This window comes from Ptychodera flava, chromosome 4, assembly GCF_041260155.1.
Source record: "Ptychodera flava strain L36383 chromosome 4, AS_Pfla_20210202, whole genome shotgun sequence".
Taxonomy (NCBI): domain Eukaryota; kingdom Metazoa; phylum Hemichordata; class Enteropneusta; family Ptychoderidae; genus Ptychodera; species Ptychodera flava.
In genome coordinates, this window is record NC_091931.1 from 39,770,325 (window position 1) to 39,794,641 (window position 24,317).

The 24,317-nt window shown below is 37.2% G+C and overlaps 1 protein-coding gene and 1 long non-coding RNA gene across 2 annotated transcripts; both read right to left on the reverse strand.

The window, feature by feature from the left end:
* Positions 1-1,814: 1,814 nt before the first annotated feature.
* Positions 1,815-6,441, reverse strand: LOC139131736 (uncharacterized). Its single transcript, XR_011552182.1, has 5 exons — positions 6,354-6,441; positions 6,167-6,219; positions 4,034-4,710; positions 3,483-3,580; positions 1,815-2,569 (listed from the first exon to the last, which is right to left on the reverse strand). It is a non-coding gene; the product is annotated as an uncharacterized lncRNA (long non-coding RNA).
* Positions 6,442-14,678: 8,237 nt separating this feature from the next.
* Positions 14,679-18,930, reverse strand: LOC139131737 (uncharacterized). The gene is made up of 3 exons (XM_070697938.1): positions 17,531-18,930; positions 16,552-16,660; positions 14,679-15,791 (listed from the first exon to the last, which is right to left on the reverse strand). Exons 1-3 carry the CDS (start codon positions 18,106-18,108, stop codon positions 15,747-15,749), a joined length of 732 nt encoding a protein of 243 aa, XP_070554039.1. The 5' UTR covers positions 18,109-18,930; the 3' UTR covers positions 14,679-15,746.
* Between the last annotated feature and the right edge of the window lie 5,387 nt (positions 18,931-24,317).

Here is a 24,317-nt window from a genome sequence, read left to right on the forward strand (position 1 = left end):
TGATGTGCAGTTTTATGTATTTTGACAGGATTTCCCTACCCTTATTACATCGACATAATTGGTAAAAGTTTTATATTGTAAATTTATAAAAAGTACTGACTTTCTTAATAGACCCTTGAGCTATGCTTTTTTCAATGATAGTGTTAACAATTCATACCAAGTATTGTCGTTGTAGGATTTTATGATCTATCGCCCTTTGTACTAAGAGGTACATTGTTCCAAATATCAATTTTATGACGCCCACTTAGAACTGAAAGTTAGCTTGAGTCAATTATTAGAGCCGGGGTTGGGGCGGTTTGGCTGACAAATTCTTCTCCCGCTTGCATAAAATTAATGAACCCCTACCCACTCAATAAAACTAAGGACCCCCTAAAAGATGATCAAAATGCCATGATACTACCGTAGGCCATAAAGCTAAGCAAGATTTAATGTTTTGATACTTATATCACTACTAATTGACAGTGAAAAGCAAACACTATATCCTATTCCATGATATCCCCCTGCTTTAAATTTTACATTCTATGAATAGTCTTGTTTCTTGAAAAGAGGCGAGGGATCAATATTACAGCTATCCAACAACACAAAGAGAACTCTAAAAAACGCTAAGTTCTTTCTGTAGATCTAGTTTGCACTTGTGGTTTGCCTTATTGAGCTTAAGAATGCCCGGAGCTTGTCATTTCCACATTATTGGCAGAAGCTATGGTAAGACAAGCCTTCATAGATTTGTCAAGACAGATTATTATTAAAACTGAAAATTGACGTACTTGTTGCTATAGCACTACGTGTACTAACATCAGTGAATGAAATCATGTGGATAATTACCAATTTTGTACACTGAAACCATGCTTGTAGATAAGGTGGTTCATCCTTGGCCGTGATATCTTACATTTTTCTCTCCTTACTATTACATTAATTTAGTATTATCATTACTCAGTACCATTGCTCTGTGACTTTCAAATTGATATACATATAAGAAAGCTGAGATCATCTACTGTTCTGTATCTTGCATTTCCTAATTTTGTCATTATAAATGACAATCATATATCTCGAAGGGGTAAAACCACTTAATGATCTTACTATATCAATCGCCAATGTGAGTTTCGAATACTTTATGTAATATGTCAGTGCAGTTGAAGAAATTTCACAAAGAAAATCGTAAACCACTCGGTGCTTCATTGTCGCTTCCAACGGACATAGAACAGTAGCACGAATGACGTATTTCAAATTATTTGATGACGCCCTCTAGTGCTCGAATGTTATTATTCTTTCCAAGGATACACCTACAAGGTGTGTCGTGTTTACAAATTATTCCCTAGTAACGCTGACTTATACTTCCAATGGATATATGCATGTACATGTGTACCTTGCATGAATCTAACTGTGGCAAAAGAGGTACCTCAACTATGCCACGACGGCAAATACGCACAACATACCTTTTACACCTACTAACCCCTTGACTGAGGTCAACCAACTGCCCCACCCCTGAGAAAATCCCCACACTACAAATACCAAACATTACAATATTGATTATGTATTTACATCCAGCATTGGCCGGCCATATCTACCGATACGTTTTCTCGTGGGCCATGTTTACTCTCGAAATGACAATTGTAATACAGTATTTGCAGCGCAATGTTTTCATTGCTATCCGAGTAATACTCTGTAATGGAGTATACAGGTTACAGAACACCTTTGAAAAATATAAGACAGCGTATTGTTAACCAGTTCCCACTTACTGAAAGAGGCATGCAATTTGCCTTACGCAACACTTTGTACCATCATTTTCCAATATGTAAATGACGACAATACAATACGTTGCTTTGGTTTTCTTTTTAGTACGATCTAAAAAGTAGGAAAACGTAGAATAATGCAAAAACCATTATGTATTTGTTTGGTGAAATAATATGTCAGCAACAATCATAGACTAGACATTTTACATTTTAGGCCTATACACTGATATCTGCATTTTTGTGACATAGCAGTAAAGAGTTCAAAGAAATTTTCTCTGAGATAACTAATTACAAAGTGAGATATGGGCGTATAAAGATCCATAGGGATGCATGCAATACCGACAAGCAGTAGAGCAACATCATACCAAAGGTAGTAAAAAGTTCAGACGACACTTTGATTGCGCACAAGAAAAAATAATCCCTGTATACTAAGAATGAAGATCCATAACGACACAACTATGAAAAATGAAAGGTTATGACGGAGATAAAATGAACATATAAACAAACATGATATTTGGTTTGTCTCCGAATATTATCACAAAACCTATAACAATTCCAAAATATTCGACTTTACTTGAAGACGAAAATTTATAATATGTAAAAAAGATGCATTGATTATGGTGTATCTCTTATCAGTCTGAGACGAACTGGAAGTATGCATCCACATTTTCTGAAGAATTTTGCAGACAATGTGACGGTAAACTGGGTCTGTGCAGGTCGGTGCTTTGATTTGATTTTTACGATATTTTGTAGGCACACGTCGTGTTCATGTTTAAGCCCTGGTAGAATTATTCTCAAACACGGTGCTGGTCCGTTTGTTCCGTGGCGGTGGCATCTCCCTAAATGAGACAAGGTGTAAGGAGAACAAATGAACTCCTCCCATAAATGTTATATCGTGACATTAACAATGTTTGGTAAAGATTATTTAACATTTACTTGAGGCTCGTAACGTAATGGGCGATTCAGTTGAATACCTTTAGCAAGAAGTGATATCTCAACCATCAACTTTCTATGTTAGTACTGATGTGTACGATATGTGCGCGTACTATTTACTGTCCATTTTTGTTAAGACATGTCTAGCAAGGTCATGTGAGCAAAGTGTGATGATGAGTCATTGTCACTTGTTGACCGGTCCAATAGAGATTTGTAAAAGACTGCTAAAGGTGACATAGTAGTTTGCTTTTACTATTTACTATTTTAGTTACTTTAGCATTGTAATTTACATAAGAATTGAAAACTTTCAAGAATGCATTCGGGCGCAGAGGCCTTTCTACAATTCTTTTGTAATTATTTTAATGAGTTAATAATGCTGCAAATTTTCAATAGGTGTGTTTAGCTATAAATTCTGCCTGGCATAAGCAAAATTTATGTGATTTATACATCGCAAAGAAGGGCATTGCCAAAACGAACAGTTTTTACGTCAACTAACGGCAGGTATGAATTTAGTGTACCAATATATACAAATTCCAATTAGCCAATCGCAAAATAAAGATTTCGCTATAGCGGTGATATACGTTGTTGTAATAAGTATTTTCACAAAATTTAGAACCACTGCAAGGTTTTTAGCATAATGTCCGATATCAGAAGGTATGCAAAATAAATGAGCATGTGTGACGACGTTGACCAATTTTTTCCAGTTTTGCACACACGGTGAAAACGATTGTGCAATAAATTGAACTAGAATTTGATCAGCACAGGACTTGGTCTTCATGCGTCTATAAACGACAAAAATATGTCTACTTGATTGCTTACATCATGTGCCTTCCTCGTTGTCACCGACATCACGCAAAATATGATAATTGTTGTTCCTCAAGAACGTCTTGGTCAAAAAATAATCAAACAGGCTCCATCTAAATGAGAAAAAATAGCAAACTTAAAAAAGCACCTGATGATATTTTCATGTGTCTTGGAATGTTGAATTGTGACGAATTTATTTCTTCGCTCTATCATGCTTGAATATCGACTAAGTGTCCTAACGTTTTATGTTTACTTCCACGTATATTTTGTAAAAAGGTAGACAAGTCATGTGATAGCTCTATTCAAGTTTGTTTTTTGGGGTTTTTTTTTAAATTTAAGCGATTGGAATGAGAAGTCACCAAGGGCAGTGATACTGCAAACATAACGTGTAAATCTTAAAACCATAGCCTTCATGCTCCGACGTAGGGTAATCAAGCTTTCTGGCACAATGTTTGTAAAGAACGTATTGTCCACGGTACAATACGGTCCAATATGTCAGCACTCGAGACAATAGTAAGGAGTAGAAAATGAGCGATCAAAAACATGCGTATCATTATAAACCATACCTGTATCTTGCGTTGGTGGCCAGTAACATCAGATTGACGGCGTGGTAGGATGTAGTACTTCTAGTCAGGGTCGACGGTAGGGTGTGAATGTGCAGTGTTACGTAAACTGAAGTCATCGTGAACTGGATAACATTCTCGATTGCGGTTACCAGAAGAACAGCCTTAAAAAGTATTTCGATGTATCCAGGCTTATTGTCTTCCTCATCAGTTTGACATGTCCAGAAGTTTGAGACCAACATCAGCACTGCAGAGCAGATTTCTTCAAACGGCGTAAAGATGTAAAAATACGCCCCGGGAAGCCCGAAGTCGGTGACCAGTACCATGATATGGTACACGCAAACGATTACTACGACGGTTACATACTTCCAAAAATAAAGTTTTTTCAAAAGTTTTCCGCAAATTTTTGAAATGGAGTTCTCTTCCTTAGGCCGATGAGGAACCACCAACCATATTATCGTGGTGATCACTGAAAGGAGTGGTAGAAGCGGTTCAAACACTTTACGGTTCGGGATCAAATCGAATTTCAAACATCTTGACGTGGTTGACGCCTCATTGGCCAGGCATACGATGAATACCACGCTGAACAAGACGAGGAGAACGAGACGTGCAACCAATAGGGCTACAGTGAAAACAAGCACAGCATTCCAAAAACACCATCTTCTGCGTGATTTGGATTGCTATGAAAAGTAACAGCATTAAAATAAAGGTCTGGAAATCTCATAGTTTCGTAAAAACGTGACAAATAGAAACTTTTTCACCAATTGAATACGTATAATTGTATCAATATAAATGTCAGACAGTGACAATCCGTATCATTCGTGGCATAAACATACAAAAATACAGAAACATGGTAATATTTCTGAGGTAGCTCTCTAACCATATGGTAAATATTTATACAACGATATAATAGTTCATGACTTTTTTGCCGCTTTCTGATCACCTTACGATTACTGACATACATTTTATTTTCATCCGCAAAGCATCTCGCTATTCTCCTCCCCTCAAGAACCGCCAATCAAAAGGTGTCGCATATCCCGACTTCTTAAACGGCTACCCGTAATCTATCGATAAGCAATGCTATGTTATAGCGATATGTTTTTTCTATCAGATTTCACTTCGAAAAGACAGGCGCGAACTGTAGATCCTTCCTCTAGCTGTGTTATAAAAAAAATTCCGATTCCAAAACTCAGAGTGATCTGGGATAGCATGTAACACTTAGAATTTTACTACTTTTTTCTCCCCAAATAATTTTTAAAAATATATGTCTCTTTAATAGATAGGGAGCCTTATTCTATAACATTACACAATCGTTCCGTTCTGACAAAAGTTTCCTTTAAAACTAAAAACATTTTCCTTTTCTTAAAACTAAAAAACCAAAGACATTAATCACGCCACAAATATATGTTAATATAACACAATGAAAGGCCCTGTCCTTCATTGAGTAGAATTCAAAGAACGTCCAAGGAAATTCTAAGATAAGCTCATTTATATATCAATTTTAAAAACAGATGCAACTTATTGTCCTCAAAGCTGACCTATACTTTTTGTTACGATATAATATGACGTTGTGGAGTATTATGCCATTACTACTAAAGTAAATCTATACTTGCAAATTTTCTGACAAATTTTCTGATATTCTATGGATAATAGACGACAGATACTCCATCCAGAAATGTAAAATTATTAAGTACATATTCGGAATTGGTCTTAGATATCACTTGGCTTGCATGGGGGAACCCGAGTCATATCCACCTTTTGATCCGCAGAGTGTACGGCTGTAGGTGAAAGCACGAGCTCCGTCTCAAAACGGTTGAGTCACACGGTCAACCTAGGATATTTTGTATCCTGGTTCCGTTTTCTGGTATACGTACAAAATCCGCGGGAAATCTGCCGTTTACAAGATAGATGTGATACAACCCGACCACAACACCTTATGTTTTAATGACAGACTCATTAACACTGATTATCATACAGTAAACCAAAGGGAAAACACAAAATTGACACTTGATGTAAATAGAATCACCAGTTACCGTTTTCCAACGGCCCTCAAATGGTACGCGTGTTGAAATCGAATAAAACTAACGAGACTTAGGGAATGCTTTACCATAGACGAACCCTAATCACTAAACCTACCTCGCCTTGGTGACCTTCGTTTACGTCAGAGAGTTCAGTTTCCATTGATATTTCTGTAACATGATTAACAGATACGTTTCTATAGTTACTTGGGATTGGCTGCAAACGTCGCTGAAAGTACTAAGGTCACTGCAAAAAGTGCAAAATTAAGCCTAAACTTTTTCCGTTACGGAAAAGGTACTTTTACCTTTCTTTTATCGGTGAAGTTCCATCTTGATTTAGACAGGTTTTTGATGGCTTCGTGAACAACGAGGTTCACCTGTCGACTGTCGACTAATCCTACCTTTCAGTGAACATGTCTCACTGTAGATCACAGCAGCCTGGAGAACACTTGCGTGATTTATGACGAACCTCCGGTAGTTTTATAGGTCTCTCTGCAAACTTTTTACACCCGATCACTTATGTTTCAAAACACAAAGGGCAGTGATTTAAACTGCCCATTCCAGCTTTTGTCCACGCTTACACATTCATAGAAAATTTATTTCAACGAAAAGAGGATGACCCGACTCCTGCTACATAAAAGGTGCAAAATATTCCTACTAATTTTAGAATAAGACATGTAAGTGACATATTACTTAAAAATACTAAAGTTAATTCTATTTACATCGGGCATGAAGAAATACTTAGCCATGTTTACACGACGATGTTTAAAAGTTCGGGTAGTGCTAATGTAATGAAACGTGCATCGTGTCTACTGCATGATTAAAAATATACGCCGTGCGAGGAGCCAAAGGTATTTCGAAAACATTATAATGTCAATATTCGTCAGATGAAATGACACACCATTTGAAACATTGCCAGCTTCGGCTACGTACATTTAATCTCGTTTGGTTTGACCTCTCTCGTTCTGGCCTTTTATTGATTTTGTTGATTTAGTTACACTTATCTTGCGTGTATTGCTTTAAAAAGTGCCGAGACCGTGGTTATCATCTAGGACAAATGAAACAGACTGGAACATTCAAAATGTAATGGTTGTAAATTCCCTTTGCCCAACGTCTTGTTTTCTTAAAGACATAACGAGCAACCGATAATACACAAAGTGCGGTGACGTCATACCTCAATCCACGGCAATGTAGCATCTCTCGTGTACAATGAACAAGTGGCCTCTGTGGCATAACCTCAAGAATAAATGACCCGAGGGGGTTAAAAGGCGGCTACGTTCCTTTTCGCATATTCACATGAGTATAAGGGAAAAGAGCATATCGTCCTTGCATTAGCAAATTTACCAGTGGAAGCTGTTATTGCGGACATGTTATTCTAGTAAAGAGCATAGAAACCTCATCACAGGAAAAAAGAAAATCAGTTTAAGTGAATAATGGCTGGATGAGAAAGTCTGCAAAAATAAGTCACTTGACAATTCTTATGTGACTTATGTTACTTTATGTAACCTCCACAACAATAAATTAAACATGAAGAGCCGTAAAATTATCCAATGGCTAGCGATACTGAAAAAAGAAAACTTTCACGTCATTGACAATCTTTCGAACATGAGTGCCGTAATCTTTTAACAAACTAAGTAAAGTTTTACGTTATGTCTCCATACATAGAAGAATTAATTTCCATTGACGTCATAGGAGTACTGAACACACACACACACATAAACACACACACACACACACACACACACACACACATATATATATATATATATATATATATATATATATATATAGACAACATGCGCCTTTAAAAGGAACAAAATTCTTTAAATCCAACTTTTAAGTAGTTGACTTAACAAGCAAACCTTAACTAAAAATAACACCACTTTATTGTTATGGTGTGGATAATTTTTAGGTTCTCCAGTAGTAATACTCGACAATAAAATCTACCTACCTTACAGGTGCTTGATTATGAGGAACACGAGTAATTGGTACCGCACATACTTGAAGAGTACTCATTTGTAATTTTTTTCAACATTTTGTGTTAGTTTTTGTAGACATTGAGCATTTACATGATTTCCGTCCTTTGTTTTCCTCGAAAGGTTTTTCAGGTCAGCAACTGTGTCTTAGAATAACATAGTAGAACAACATGAGCCTTTGAGAGAAGCAAACAAACAAAACTGCACTTAAGTAGCGCCGCTCATTTGTTATGTTCCCGATAATTTTAAAGTATCCGAGACATTTACTACTCAGATTATACTACGTGTCGGACTCCTTGAATTGCAAGATTTGACAATATATATCGCCACTCTAGAATGACTTTTTTACAAGACTGCAGTCACTCTATGTTTGAAAGTCAAATGTAACACTTTCACTCAGTTTCAAATTTCTAGGGAAAACAAGTCGTGTTGGGCGTTACGGATCTGCTGTATCTTGGGGAAAAGGCAAAATCACTACAGTGTCATTTCAGTTCAGAGAACGCTAGTACAAACTGTAAGTACAGGCACAAATGAATATCAAAGTCTGCAAGAAAATTTCTCGAATACACCATAGGAAATGTGTGTGCATGTGTATGCCTGTGTCTGTGTGTATATATATGTGCCACGTCCCAGTGAATTTTTCGCAATATAATCGTAACGGGGCAACAGGTATGCCTATTATACCGAACCAGCAACTTAATTAGGGCTCTGTGTACATTGACTAAAGTATACTCTCCTCTAATACTCTCCTCTACAATTACACATAGAGGGCAGTGTATAAGTATTAAATGATGCCTATACTGACGACATACAGACAGACACAAGTGTTGAGGATCGAGGTCAACAACTTTATACCAATGTCGACTGGCTACGAGCCGATTTCCGCCACTTTAGGCGTATTAAGATACAGATTCTAAAGACGACAGAGCAGAAAAGAAACAAAAAAATTCAATTTGCCGGCTAATAAGATAGGGAGGGAGGCTTGGGAACGCTGTAAGGTCGAAGCCAATTGTGATTAACTATTAGGTGGCCTCGTCCCGGGACCGTCCCATTTACAGCCTCGAACCCGGCCCATTTAAACTACAATAAAACAAGTATTATTGTTCACGAGAGTAGCTCCAGTTGATGACGTTAACTACGTTTATCCTGTATGTTATTTTATGTTGATTACAAAAGGAACAAAATAAACCACGCTCTTTTATGAAATTTGTTTTCAACATGATGTTTATACTGTTTATTTGACATACAATGATAACGAAACCTGGATAAGAGTCAAAGGTTCCGAAATTGTACGTAGATAAGAGAACCAATAAGAGAACCAATACATGATCAAGCAACGTTTTAAACGAACTCTACAAATCAATACTTTATTCTGCAACTTGGGATATCCCCTGTCAATTAATTACCGGAGAGGCGTTTCGGTAAGGACTCCAACAATTATCCCTCCTAATCTATCGAAGTTTAGAAATGGCATCAGGGAGAAATTTGATAAATACATGAAGTAGGGGTGCGGATCCGACAGTCTCTCTGACATTGCGGATAGTTCACATGAAAACAGTGACATTCCACACACTGAGCTGAAAGCTGTGATCATGTTACTGACACGTTAAGTCAAGAGAAACCACCAAGAAACACTACAAGCAATCAACGACAAGATGGACGTTATCCATTTGGACGTTGATAGTTTGATAGCAAGAACTGAAACTTGGAAATGAGAGTTGGTAATGGAAATCAACCTTGTGCCAACAACAAGCACCCATGACGATCAGTGACTGGCAATTAATGATTCACCAACCAGCACCAGCGGACGAGCTGCGCACTGATTTGATTGTCTATAATTGTTATTTGTAATACTAGAAATTCACAAATTCCCCAAAAAGATGATAATGATCGACTGATTGAACTGCTTTCAATAGATTTCCTTATTCTTCATACAATACAAGTGATTCTTCATATAATACAAGTGATTTTACCTATCTGAAGCAAAAAGTCAATAGCCAGTACGGTTACGAGTTAATTGACCAAGTCAAACACATTCCTTCCACAAAATCGAAGAAGGGTCTTCATGTCGCAATACTCTCTCTAAAATTGCTTTGCAAATCTTTGTACGGACGTTGAAATTGTGAGACTTACTTTTTACGAAGCATTGCATTTTCCTTGCTGCTGCAGTAAATGCTATGAGCAATTGCCAAATAGTCAAGTCATATGTGTGTGGCGGAGGCATACATGGGAGTCATTGCCATCCCTCTATCGATTTTCTATCCACCTGTCTGCCATTTCTATCATCCATGGAGCTCAGAACTCAAAGATCCTAAATTATATACTATCATTTTAGGTACAGAGAGTATTAGGCCGACTAACTTCAACTTACTGGGATCTGGTAGGCATTTTGTATGATTTAGAAAAAATGGCATATCTTTTTTGAATAGAGTAAACTTTTGTTGTTTTGTCGGATTGCTGCGTGAATCAAATTCGAGCATCACATGGAAAGAAAATGAATTGGTTTATAATATCAGCGTGAAAATATTCACTTTCCCTTGTTTGATAGTTTAATATTGTGATGCACTAGCATCGCTTCTCAAGTAGCTTGTTTTACCGAAATAAGAGGCAGTACCCCATGCCATTGATAAAGAAGATGAGCTTCTTCTATTTTATGTTAGGCAGAGAACTTAACACGAAATGATATAGTAAAGATGAAAGAAGTATTACGCATAACACAGGTGTTAAAGATGCAGTAGGCTGAGAAAGTATTCCTTCTATTTTATTTTACATTTGTGCCTTCTCTCATTTAAAGTTTTAAGATTTTTTTTAATGTTAAGGCATGGTCTTTTTAACGCTGTAATTACATATTTAGGAATAAATGGGTCACTTGATGGATGTACCGTAAACGAAAATTCAAATATTTAGCCAAAGTTTTTTTAATACTCGCAATTGATTGTTGAAAGCTGCCTGACAGGGGTTACCCTGGTACAGTTGCGGTACACTAGGCGTTCAATTTCTCTTCCTTGGGAAACACTTTAGTTTGTAACATGACTGGTATTAAAGAGACGATTTAAAATTCCAATTGAACACAAAAGTAAAGTAAACCTTGTCATGGAGGGTTCACCACAACACAGTCACTGAGAAAGTCTTAGTGTACAAGATGAAGTTATCCACCTTAAGAAGTATGTCTTCTGTAACGCGTTATGATTAATGCAGACTGAGGCATTTTTATGTTTTTGTCTGTTTTAACTTCATATTTCCCACACATACTGCACTGAGATGCCAAGCTGTGTTTGTGAAAGACGCACAAAAAATCAGGACGCCGAAACATCGAACAGTTTTCTTGACCGTTTGATTAGCATTATAGATTGTGTGCTTTCTCCCAAAGTTTTTGAGAAAAATTTTATTCGCATTTTTTGACAGCAAGACAAAATCATCATCTGTGAAGAGACTTGACACGAGGTTTAGTTCATGATAAATTTGTTTACCTCTCCAATATTTCGTTCACGGCAGAAAGTATTGTTTTAACGTCCTTCGATATCAGAACATGTTCGAAATATTAACCACTGAATGTGTGTATCGATAAGGCAATGACAATATGGCTTCTCTATCTCAATATAGCATTGCATGACTTAAAAAGGAGGCATAGGGATGTACATAAAACTTGCAGTACGGCGCAAACTGTAAGAATGATTTCGTGTTTTAATATGTAAATCTAGTATAATGGTATAATTCACGATCTAACAGAAATTTCTTGCTAAAGTGCTCGGAATTTCATCGCGACATCCTACAAAGGCAAATTCAATGAATAATTTTACGTATCAGCACGATTCAGAACTCAAAATGCGAATACCGATTGGATTGGACGTCAAAAGTTATAATCTCTGCTTATCACTAGTATTTTTGTCTTGCAATTTTGACCTGTCTCTGCCATGTTTGACATATGTTATCCTATCTAGAGATATTAGCGTACAATGTTCATACTCTCTTAGTATTATTAGAAGGGCGTTACAGCTAAGAAACGCGTTACAAGAGCTGTGGTGTTAATCCAGTCACAAAAAGTAACATCTTCATTAGTATGCATGACAATACTGAAGACACTCTTTATATTTTAACATTCTAGGAATCAAAGGTGACTATCTACATGTTTTCATTCTCTGATGTCTGTACACCGAATGCTCTAAATACAAGTACATGCATTTTCTGTCTTATTAATAATTTGTCTTGGCAAGTCTAGAAAGGCTTTCCTGCCCTAGCTTTTACTTTAGACAGTAGGCTTAATAGAATTTGTCACGTTCCTGGCCTGTTTTGGCTGAAGGTAGGAGAACTACAAGTGCAAGGCTTGCTCAATGTTAAGCAAAAACCCAGCATTTTCAAAAGATCACATCGTGTCGTCGGATAGATGTAATTTGATGCCTCAGTTAATCCATAAAAATAACTTTCGGAACACTTTATCTGTGTTCGGAAACATTTTCATCACGGGAACAAATGTATCTATCCGCTGTATATGAGTACAGCGCCATCAGCGTTGGGACATTCACTCCTCTCGTGGTTTCTAGCGAGTTCATTAAAAGGTTTGTCTTAAGGACTGTTACAGATTCTTAGGAATGTCTATCTCCATTATTTTTTATTCACGCTTGTGCAGCAGTCTTATATACTGTGATGTAAAGTCTTATGCTTTTTGACTGGGTTTCCGTATACTAGCTGCATTGCCATTATTGGTAATAGTCGTATTTTGTACAATTGTAAAAGTACTTACTTTTTTAGACCCTGGAGCGATGATTTTTTGTGTGTGAGTCATACCAATTCCATTAAAACTATTGTCGACGCAAGATTTAATAATATATTGCTCTATATGCTAACAGATACATTGTTCCGAATATCAATTTTATGAATTAAGTAAAGCTAACTGTAACGCCCACATAACACGGTAAGTTAGCTAGCCTACAATTATTACAGCCGGGGGTTTGGGCGGTTGGGCAGACAAATTCTCCTCCCGCTTTCATAAAATTAATGGACCCCCTATCAACTCAATAAAACTAAGGATCCCCTTTGAAGATTATCAAAATGTCATGACAATCCCGGAGTCATATAGCTAGGCAAGATTTGTTGTTTTGATATTCATATCAGCGCTATTTGATGTTGAAAAACAGTCTAAGATCCCATTCCTTGATATCCCTCTGCTTTTACTTTCCATTTAAGGTGTTATTAATCTACTTCTTGAAAAGTCGCATCAATGTTACAGCTATCCAACAACACAACGCGAACTCCTAAAACGCTAGCTTGTCGATGTGCATTTAGCTTGCACTTGTAATCTGTGTAAATTCAGCTTAAGAGTGCCAGGATCTTGTCATTTCCACTTTGTTGGTAAAAGCTATGGTAAGACAAGCCTTCAGAGATTTGCCAAGACCAATTATGAATGACACTGAAAATTGACGTACTTGTATTTAGAACATTACGTGTACTAACATAAAGAATGAAAATATGTGGATACTTACCATTGTTGTACACTGAAACCATGCTTTTAGACAAAGTGGTCCATCCAGAAGCGTGATAGCGTACATTGGTCTCTATTTATCATTACACGAATTTAGGATTTTCGTTACTAAGAGTGCCATTACTCTTAAACTTTCAAATTGATAGACATATCACTAAGCTAAGATCAATATTCTATTGTTATGTATTTTCTATTTCCTAATTGTGTCACTATAACTGATAACCATATACCTTACAGGCGTAAAACCACCGAATGATCTCACTATTTGTCGGTGCAGTTGAAGAAATTTCACAAATTTAGAAAATCGTAAACCATTCGGCACTTCATCTTCGCTTCCGATGGACATAGAACAGTAGCGCAAATGCCGTACCTCAAATTATTTGTTGATGCCCACGGGTGCTCGAATGTTACAATTATTTCCCAGGGTACACCTACAAGGTGTGTCGTTTGTACAATATGTTTATTTTTTAACGCTGACTCTTACTTCCTATGGATGGATGCTTGGACATGCACACCTTGCATGTATCCAATTGTGGTAAAAGAGGTCCCTCAACTACGCCACGACGGCAAATACGCAAAATATGCCTACGGAAGGATTAAATGGTCGGATTGTGCCATTAATTATTCACACCTACTAACACCTTGAGTAAAGCCCTAATAGAGCTGCGAATTTTATACATTATTTTCAAGATTTTATTTTCAAACCGAAGTTGGTTCGTGTAAATACGTTAACTGAAGGACATGTATAGAAGTATCACTGCTCGCTGATTTGGATACTGCCTTCAAAATTTTTACAGGTTAAATATTAAACGGGTGTCGCACTCATAAAATGGCGCCCTCACGGAAAAGTACAAAAAATACAGTATTTCCAGCACATGCTCATCGTGATCATAAAAGAAACAAGCATTATGCCATTAAGTTGAATGCACGACACAAAATGGCAAACATTTTGTTGCCGTAATCTTTTTCTCTGTCTCATTATGAGTTTGTGAAAATGTCCTGAATCTAGGATATGTTAAAACGTTTGAATTTATATGCCATTTTCGACACTTATGATAGTGCAATATACTTTTCAGTCTTTAATTGGGTCTTATTCAAGAAACTCTTGGAAAACGGGGAATATTTTGAGATCGGTTTATTACATATTCGCAGCTACTGGGCTTAAAGGTCAACCAACTGCCCCGCCTCCAAGAAAATTCCCATACAATAGATACCTAACTTTGTAAAGTTGATTATTTTATGTACATTCAGCATGGACCGGCAATATCTACCGATACTTTTTCTCGTTAGCCATGTTCACTCTCGAAATGACATTTGCAATACAGTATTTGCAGTGCATTGTTTTCATGGCCATCAAAGTAACACTCTTTAATCGAGTATTGACAGATCACCTTTGAAAAATATAAGACAGCGTATTGGTAACCAGTTCTTGCTTACTGAAAGAGGCACGCACTTTGCCTCACGCAACACTTTGTATCGTCATTTCCAAATACGTAAATGACGACAATACAATACGTTGCTTTGGTTTTCTCTAAATACGATCTAAAAGTAGGAAACCGTAGAATAATGCAAACACCAATATGTATTTTTTTGGTGGAATAATATGTAAGCAACAATCGCAGAGTAGACATTTCACATTTTTGCCTATACATTAATATCTGCATTTTTGTGATACAGCAGTGAAAGAGTTCAAAGAAAATTTGTTTGAGATAACGTAAATGCAGAGATAGATAAAGGCGTATAAAGATCAATGTGGATGCATGCAATATCGAAAGAGTAAGAGCAAAATCAAACTTACGGTCGTTAAAAAGTTCAGAAAACATCTAGATTACGCACATCAAATAATAATCCCTGTATAGTGAGAATGAAGATCCATAACCACACAAATACGAATGGAAAGGTTATGACAAAAATCAAATGGACATATAAATAACAAGCACATGGTATTGATTTGGGTCCAAAATTATCCCGCCACACAACAGCTAGACCTGTAACAATTTCTAAATATCCGTCTTTCCTGGAAGACTAAGATTTAAAAAGAGTAAGAAGGGTACATTTACTGGTGTCATAAATTCGTTGTATCTCTTGTCAGACTAAGACTAACTGAAATGATGCATCCATATTTTCTGAAGAATGTTGCTGACTTTGTGACGGTAAACTGGGTCTGTGCAGGCCGGTGCTTTGATTTACGATATTTTGTAGGCACACGTTGTGTTCATGTTTAAGCCCTGGCAGAATTATCCTCAAACACGGTGCTGGTCCATTTGTTCCATGGCGGTGGCGTCTCCCTAAATGAGACAAGGTGTAAGGAGAACAAATGAACTCGTCACACAAATGCTATGTCGTGACATCAACAATGCTTAGTAAAAATCATCTAACATGATGATTTGTCCACTAAAAATCTAAAGATTTGTACAAGACTGTTGAAGGTAACGTTATAGGTTACGTTTACTATTTACTATTTTAGTTATTTTAGAATTATTATTTACATAACAATCGATTCACTTTCAAATTCTTATTAGCCAATAGAAAACTACAGATTTTACTATAGCGGTGCTATAAGTTGTTGTAATTAGTATTTTTACAAACTTTCTTAAACTTTAGAACCGCTGCAAGGTTTTTAACATAATGTCTGATATCAGAAGGTATGCAAAATAAATGATTATGTACGACTGCGTCGGCAAGATTTTGTCAGTTTTGCATACACCGTAAAGACGCTTATACATAAAATTGAACTTAAGCCATTTTTTCTCGAAAACAGGCAGACATGGTTGCAAAAAATAAAATAGATTTATCTTTTGTCCTCGTGCGTCCGTAAACAACATAAATATGTCTCTGGAGAGGTAGCATGTCTGCATTCTAACTTCAGATGTGTTGTAATATTTGACTGTCTATTCAAATATTACATGTTTTTGCGCCCGATTTAGAATTATGCAATATATCTTCTATTTTTTGGTTGTTTTTTCGATGACACTGTGATTTTACGTAATAAATAAATAAATGGATTAGTAAATAGATAGAAAAATAAAAAAATAAATATATAAATACTTGATTGCTTCCATCATGTGCTTCGTTATTGTCTCCGACATCACGCAAAATATGATAGTTCTTGTTCTTTAAGAACGTCTTGGTCAAAAAATAATCAAACAGACTCCATCTGAACGAGAAAAAAAACGAACCTAAAAATGCACCTGATTATATGTTACAGAGGTCATTCACTTTGACGTCAATTCTGCTTAAAGGTCAATGATCAGGTTCGGAATAGTGAATGATGTGCGATAGTGATACGTATGTGAGAAATCAAACAAGTAAAGACTTATTATGGTATTTATGTCGTTGGTCATTGTGATATAAACCTTGGCCATACATACGTCATTAACATGAAGGGGCACTAATGATGAGATGGTAATTGTATTTGAATAACCACGCACAGATAGTAGCTGGGTGTTTTTACCAACAAGAGCATAAACAGGAGAAGGGACAACACCAGGCAGTATGCATCATCTTTGCATAAGAAATATTCGTTATTATCTTTGAAGACTGTGAGCCTCTACTCTATTTTGTGTCTCGATGACCTCTCGCTGACTATTTCGGCCAAGGGAAACGGTGAACCATAATACATTTTTGTTTGAGTCTCGGAAGGTTGAGTGGTGACGAGTTGATCGGCTTGGTCTTATGCTTGATTATCGACCGATCGTCCTCACTTGTTATGTATATTTCCACGTATATTTTTCAAAAAGATAGACTACTCGTGATCTTGCTCTATTCAAGTTTTTTTTTAATTCGAGTGAATTATCCTGGAACGTAAAGTCGGTGACGGCAGTGATACTGCAAGATTAAAATGAACGTGTGTAAGTATTTAAACACTTTTAGTCCTCATGCTCCGACGTAGGGTTATCAAGTTTCCTGAACGTAATGTGCACAATACGATTCATTGTGTCAGCACTGAAGGCAAGATTCATCAGAAGTAGAAAATGAATGATCCTCAAACACGTACAAAACATATGCGTATCATAATTTACCATACCTGTATCTTGCATTAGCGGCCAGTAACATCAGATTGATGGCGTGGTAGGAGGTAGTACTTTTTGTCAAGTTCGACGGTAGGGTGAGTATGTGTAATGTTACGTAAACTGAAGTCATCGTGAACTGGATAACATTCTCGATTGCAGTTACCAGAAGAACACCCTTAAAGAGTATTTCAATGTATCCAGGCTTATTGTCGTTCTCATCAGCGTGACATGTCCAGAAGTTTGAGACCAACATCAGCACTGCAGAGCAGATTTCTTCAAACGGTACGATGATGTAATAATACGCCCCGGGAAGCCCGAAGTCGCTCACAACTACCATGATATGATACACGCAGACTATTATTACGACGATTACATACTTCCAAAAGTACATTTGTTTCAAAAGTTTTCCGCCAATTTTGGAAAAGGATTTCTCTTTCTTAGGACGGTGAGGAACAATCAACCATGTCACCGTGGTGATTACCGCAAGGAGTGGTAGAAGCGGTTCAAACACTTTACGGTTCGGGATCAAATCGAATTTCAAACATCTTGAGGTGGTTGACGCCTCATCGGTCAGGCAGATGATGAATACCATGCTGAACAAGACGAGGAGAACGAGACGTGCTACCAATAGGGCTACAGTGAAAACAAGTACAGCATTCCAAAAACACTCTCTTCTGCATGATTCGGATTGCTATATAGTCGAAAAGTAACATCATTAAAGTAAAGGATCGGAAATTTCACAGTTCCGTTTAAACGTGAAGAATAGAGACTTGCTTTACCGATGGAATACGTAAATTCTTTGTATCGATATATTAATGTCAGATAGTGGCTATTCTAAATTGTCAGCCGTGACATAAATTACAAAAAACAGAAACATACTAATATTTCTGAGGTAGTTCTCTAACCACGTGGTAAACATCGATACAACGATATGATAATTTTGATGACCTTTATCTACTCTTTTCTGAATATCTTAAAATTACTAACTTCATGAACAAAGCATCTCTCAATTCTCCTTCCCTTGAAAACCAGCCACCAAAGTTTTGCGTGTAGCGACTTTTTAAACTGCTACTCGTAATCTATCGATAAGCAATGCATTCGTATTTTTTTCTATCAGATCGCACTTCGAAAGGATACGGACACTAACAGTAAGACCTTCTTTTAGCTGTTATGAAAATGAATCACTTCTGATTCCAAAATCGATGAGTGATTCCAAGAGCGATGTGGGAAAGCATGTAACATAATTAATTTTCACCCCAAACAATTTTTCTAAATGTGACCTTATTTTAACATTACACAAGTGTTCTGTTATGACAAAACGTTTCATTAAAACTCATATTTTTTTTCCTTTTCTGAAAACTAAAACCAAATAATCTATCACGCCACAGATAAACGTTAATATAGTACAGTGACAGGTTTCTCTTTCATTCATTCAAAGAATGTCTAAGAAATATCTGAAATAAGTTTATTCAAATGTCAGTAAGTTACAAACAGTCGCAACTCATTTTCCTTAAATCTGACTTACTCTTTGTTATGATATAACATGACGTTGTGGGGTATTATGTCATTACTGATAGGGTAAAACTAAACTTGCAGATTTTCTGACAATTTTTCTGATATTTTATGATTACTATACAAAATATTCTCCATCCGGAATTGTAATCTTATTAAGTACGTTTCGGAATGGATGATTGATCACAATGGATTTAGATATTACTTACGTTAAATGGGGCACTCATGTAAGTCATACCCACCTTTTCATCCGTAGAGTCTCTGGCTTCAGATGAAAGCATAGGCACCGTCTGTCGATGTCAATAAATCTAAATGTTTTAGTCAAACGTTAAATCTAGTGTAATTTTGTATTGCTGATTCCTTTTTCCGATACACACGTCCGTGTCCCCGATGGAAATCTGCCGTTTAAAAGATGGACGTGACAACAACCCGACTTGAACAACGTATGTTTTAATAACAAACTCATCAATACTGTTCGTATAGTAAGCCAAAGGAAAATCACTAAATTGACACATGATATTACTGGATATAATCATCAATTACCGTTTTTCTAATGAGCCTTGGTACTTGTGTAGAAGTCGACTAAATGAACGAGACTGAGAGAAAGCTTCTACATATCGGAAAGCAAAATAAAAATCAAACCACTAAACCTACCTCGCCTTGGTGACCTTCGTTCCCGTCAGAGGGTCGAATTTCCATTGACATTTCTGTAAAATGATTAAAAGATACGCTGCTATAGTTACTTGGGATGGGCTGCAAACTTCACTAAAAGCACTATGGACATTGCAAAAATTGCAACGAGGTTTACCTGTCGACTGACGACTTATTCTACCTTGCAGTGAACATGTTTGACTACAGATCACGGCAGCAACGAGATCACTTGCGTGATTATGACGAGCCTCCTGCAGTTTGTATAGGTCCTATGCTTTGCAATCTTTTATCACTCGAGCACGTACATATAAATTATATTTTCACAGACGCAGGGCAGTGATGTATGACCGAAGCGTGCATAATGACGGAAAGTTGATTCAACACAAATGGATGATCCTCCAACTTTCGCTACAGAAAAGGTTTGAAATATCCCTTCTAATTCTATAAAAAAACATGTAAGTGACATATAAGTTACCAATACTTAACTTAGGTCAGTCTTTTTAACATGCTTGAATAGAGTTTAAAAACACCCCCATTAAAATACCAATATATTTGTAGTGCATAGTCACCTTGACATCTTAACTGCACAGGTGGATTACTCATACGAGGTTTGTTTTCAAAATGAATAAACTAGCGGATAGTCCTAAATTCAAAAAATTGTAAGACTTCCCACTTATGACCTCTAACATGTAATAGCGTGGTCAGGTCCGTTATAGGCAATTTACATCGGGCATGAAGAAATGCTTAGCCATGTTTACATGATGATATTGAAAAGTTTGTCTGGTGCTAATATAATGAAACGTGCATCGTGTCTACTGCGAGATTAAAAATCTACGCCGTGCAAGGAGCCAAAGGTATTTGGAAAACTTATAGTGTAAATATTAGTCAGTTGTATTAAGAGGCAACATCAAAAGTTCAATATAATAAATCTAACTTAATTGCTTAAGTTTTGCCTCAGACCCCCCACCCCCCTTCTAACTTAACTGACCTAAATTGAAAAAATTGCGGACTCATACCCTGTACTAATTCTTTCAAACGACGCACCAATGTACCATTGAATTAAATAAAAATTGAAAACCATTATAAAGTAACAAAAATACGGGTGACTGGATTGGTTTTAGCATACGAAAAAGCAGCCTTGAAATCGTAAAATTTGCCAAAAAGACGTTAAATCGTTTTTGACTGCACAGAAATTAATTTGGCCAAAAACCCCCCACCCCCAAACTTAAGCAATTAAGTTTTTTTTCAAACATCGATCTTTTGACGTTGCCCGTAACGGCGCACCCTTTGAAACATTGCCAGCTTTGGCGACATAAGTTTAATCTCGTTTGACCTAGACAGGCCTTTTATTGATTTTATTTAATTCGGTTGCACTAATTTTGCCTGTATTGTGTACAAAGTGCCAAGACTGTGGTGATCATTAAGGAAAAATAAAGATAGTGTTATCAAATATGAGGCAGTGTTTTGTTTGTCCGACGTCTTGTTATTTTACGGATATAACGAGCAGACGATATTACGCAAATTGCGGTCACGTAATACTTCAATCCACGGCAATATAGCATGTCCGTGTTGCATGAACAAGTGACCTCATGGTTTTACTTTGAGAACGAATGACCCGAGGGGGATAAAAGGCAGCTGTGTTCCTTTTCGTATATTCACATACGTACGTAGGAGAAGCGCACATCGTCCTATTATTAGCAAACTTGCCACTGGAAGCTGTTATTACGGACAAATTATACTAGTAAAGAGCATAGCAGCATAATTAAAGGGAGAAGGCCCATAAGTGTAACTGACCATCCACATGTGACTTCTTGGTAACCTCCATGAAAGTAAATTAAGATGATGAGCCGCAGAATCATCCTCTTCGAAAGTCGCACCCTTCATCTATCTGCAGCTTTCCGGGCTTCCGACCGCTATCGCTGATGATGCTTTTGAGTGCAGAAAGAGTATCTTTGCCTGTCTTTGTTTTGATAGGCTCTTCCCATTGCGCCAAGACCCCTACTTGTATACTACTCTCCCAGTACTGTCAATTTTGAGCAGCATCTAAGTCATATATGTCTTGCTTGAACTTTTGGAAACATTTTTGGTAGGTCACCATGATCAATTTTTCACAATTTCGCAAAATATAGCCAGAAATTCACAATTTGCATACTCTCTCATGATTGTGTCATTGACCCAGCCAGAGTAGGGTTAACTCAATTCGACTTAGGTTGATAATTCCAAAAAAGTTTACAGATGCTTTTCAAAATGAATCAGTTTATGAACTTGCCTTAGGAATATGGCTAACAACAGGTAGTGTCAAACATCTGCGAGCAGAACTGCCCAATACATGTTCATTTTTACTTTGCTTGCAGCTATATGCTAATCTGGGGACTTAAAAAATGTTGATCGTAATAGAGGGGGACTTAAAATTTTTGAGGGTGTTGAGTGGGATCTGAAACCAAATAAGATTTCAATTGCGACTCCTCCAGCCCCCCCCCCCCCCGTAAACGCAGTCTTACACGTTGAAAACAAAACATGAAAAAAACACGCGAAACATCACAAGCCAGAACTTTGGTGCTTCACAACACATGTTATAAGCAAGATTGTATGCAACACCTAAACTGATTTTAAGAGTCGAAACAGAAACGGAAAAACGATGTTTGAGTTTCTAGCGTATTAAACATAAATCAAGGTGGACATTGTTTAGTACTTTGCACCAACGCCGAGCAAATACACTGATTCAAAAGGTCCATAAATTTTACCTTGCTTTTTTCTGTCATGACCGGGCAAGTAGTTGACCCTCCCTAAAAACAAATGATAATCTCTGAACGCTTACTATGAGAGTATGAAGTGGACGCCAGTTATGTCAGAGCTGTACTTACCGAAACATTTACGTTTTATTGATGCTCAGCCCAGTATTTCTCTTGGTACTCGATTACCATGGCGCTTTACAAGCCATGTGCCCTACGTATATGATAACGTTACTTCGGAGAATGTAATTCGATTCACTGCAAAAGGTTGTCACAAACTGTTTTACTGTTCAATTCGATTGGATTCAAACTCACCTCACAAGTTACGGCACCAAGTCACCTAGCTGGGACATCACAGTCAAAACCTCTCAGCCAAATCCCCAACCCTTAAAAGAGTGGTTCCATAACCGAGCTAATTTGTTACAATTATTCTGACAGCGGCCCCTCCACACGCTGCAGAGTTCGTGTAATACTCATACTCACATACTCACTATCACTCATCGCACAAAACTTTATCAGAGTAATGAACATATCGCTTCAACTGGGAGAAAAAAACGTCGGGGACAATTCTGTCCACCCGCAGAGCTATCAACCCAGGGTAGGTAGATTCTCGATTGAATTCGAACTCACAACGTGTAATTGATCGTTTATTTTAAGGAGTACGCTAATTGAAAATCGCAAATAGAAAACATCGGACGGACACCGTGCACCACACTGTATGCATGTGCTGAACAGAATTTTACCCTGACCTCATGCACTAACACTTTTGTCCTATTGCGTGAATTGACCAATCACAGCCAGCGAAACTTTAGGGACTTTCCCTTTGACTCCTTGTCTGACCTTTGCAGCCATGCTTTGCATTGCTATTGGGAGCTAGCTACTGCTGGAGCGTACTTGTTGCAACGAAGTATCCGTGGTGATTATCTATACACGAAATACGAAGATTTATTGCTATCGTATTGTTTAGGAAAAGAGGCTACATTTCAAAACTTGTCGATCTCCATTAAATTTAATACTGTACAGATTCGACTGCCAGTATCGACGCAGCATGGCCATGCATGAGTCGATATAACAAAGTATGAGTTGTCTGCGGCGCTCGCGTGAAGCAAAAAAAATTGCATAAAATTTGCATAACATTGCATTAATTAGCATATATTAACTACGACGTTCGATTTCGCGCTGACATCCGTTTATACAACCCCCCACATCTTTTCCGTCACCTTTGGTTCTGAAAAGGGGGTTTTAGAATCGGGGGAATACGGTAATGTACGGCAACAAGTCAACTAGCGAGACATCACAAAGTTGCCAAAGTTGTCCCAGTTTACAAAAAGAATGACAAAACTTTTGAAGGTAATTATCGGCCAGTTTCGATTACAAGCATTGTTTCTAAAGTTCTGGAGAGAATAATTTATGACCAGCTAGAAGAGTACCTTTTGAAAAACAACTTACTGTATGAATTTCAATCAGGATTTCGACCAGGGTACTCTACTGATACATGCTTGATTTACATCACTGATCACATTAAACACCAGATTGACCAGGGTAAACGAACAGGGATGGTGCTTATCGACCTTCAGAAGGCATTTGATACCGTGGATCATACGATCTTATTAGATAAGCTTAAAGCGTTAGGCCTGAGTCAAAAAGCTGTTCGTTGGTTCAGTTCTTATCTGACTGGCAGACAGCAAGTGGTCAACGTAAATAATCATATGTCATCATTTAATCAGATTAATTGTGGGGTGCCTCAAGGATCGATACTGGGTCCGATTCTATTTTCAATATATGTTAATGACATGTGTTCTGCTGTAAATTGTAAACTTCTTTTGTATGCTGATGACTCAGCACTGATGGTGTCTGACAAGGATATTGGTAAAATACAAAACGAACTAAGCTTAGAATTGCAAAG

What these genes read in the sequence shown, in the direction of transcription:
- LOC139131737 (XM_070697938.1), bottom strand. Translation starts at nt 18,108, where the DNA reads ATGGTATTCATCATCTGCCTGACCGATGAGGCGTCAACCACCTCAAGA. An exon ending in GCCGCTAATGCAAGATACAG is followed by an intron (nt 16,661 to 17,530) that starts GTATGGTAAATT and finishes TTTCTCGTTCAG; the next exon opens with ATGGAGTCTGTTTGATTATT. An exon ending in CACATGATGGAAGCAATCAA is followed by an intron (nt 15,792 to 16,551) that starts GTATTTATATAT and finishes TGTCTCATTTAG; the next exon opens with GGAGACGCCACCGCCATGGA.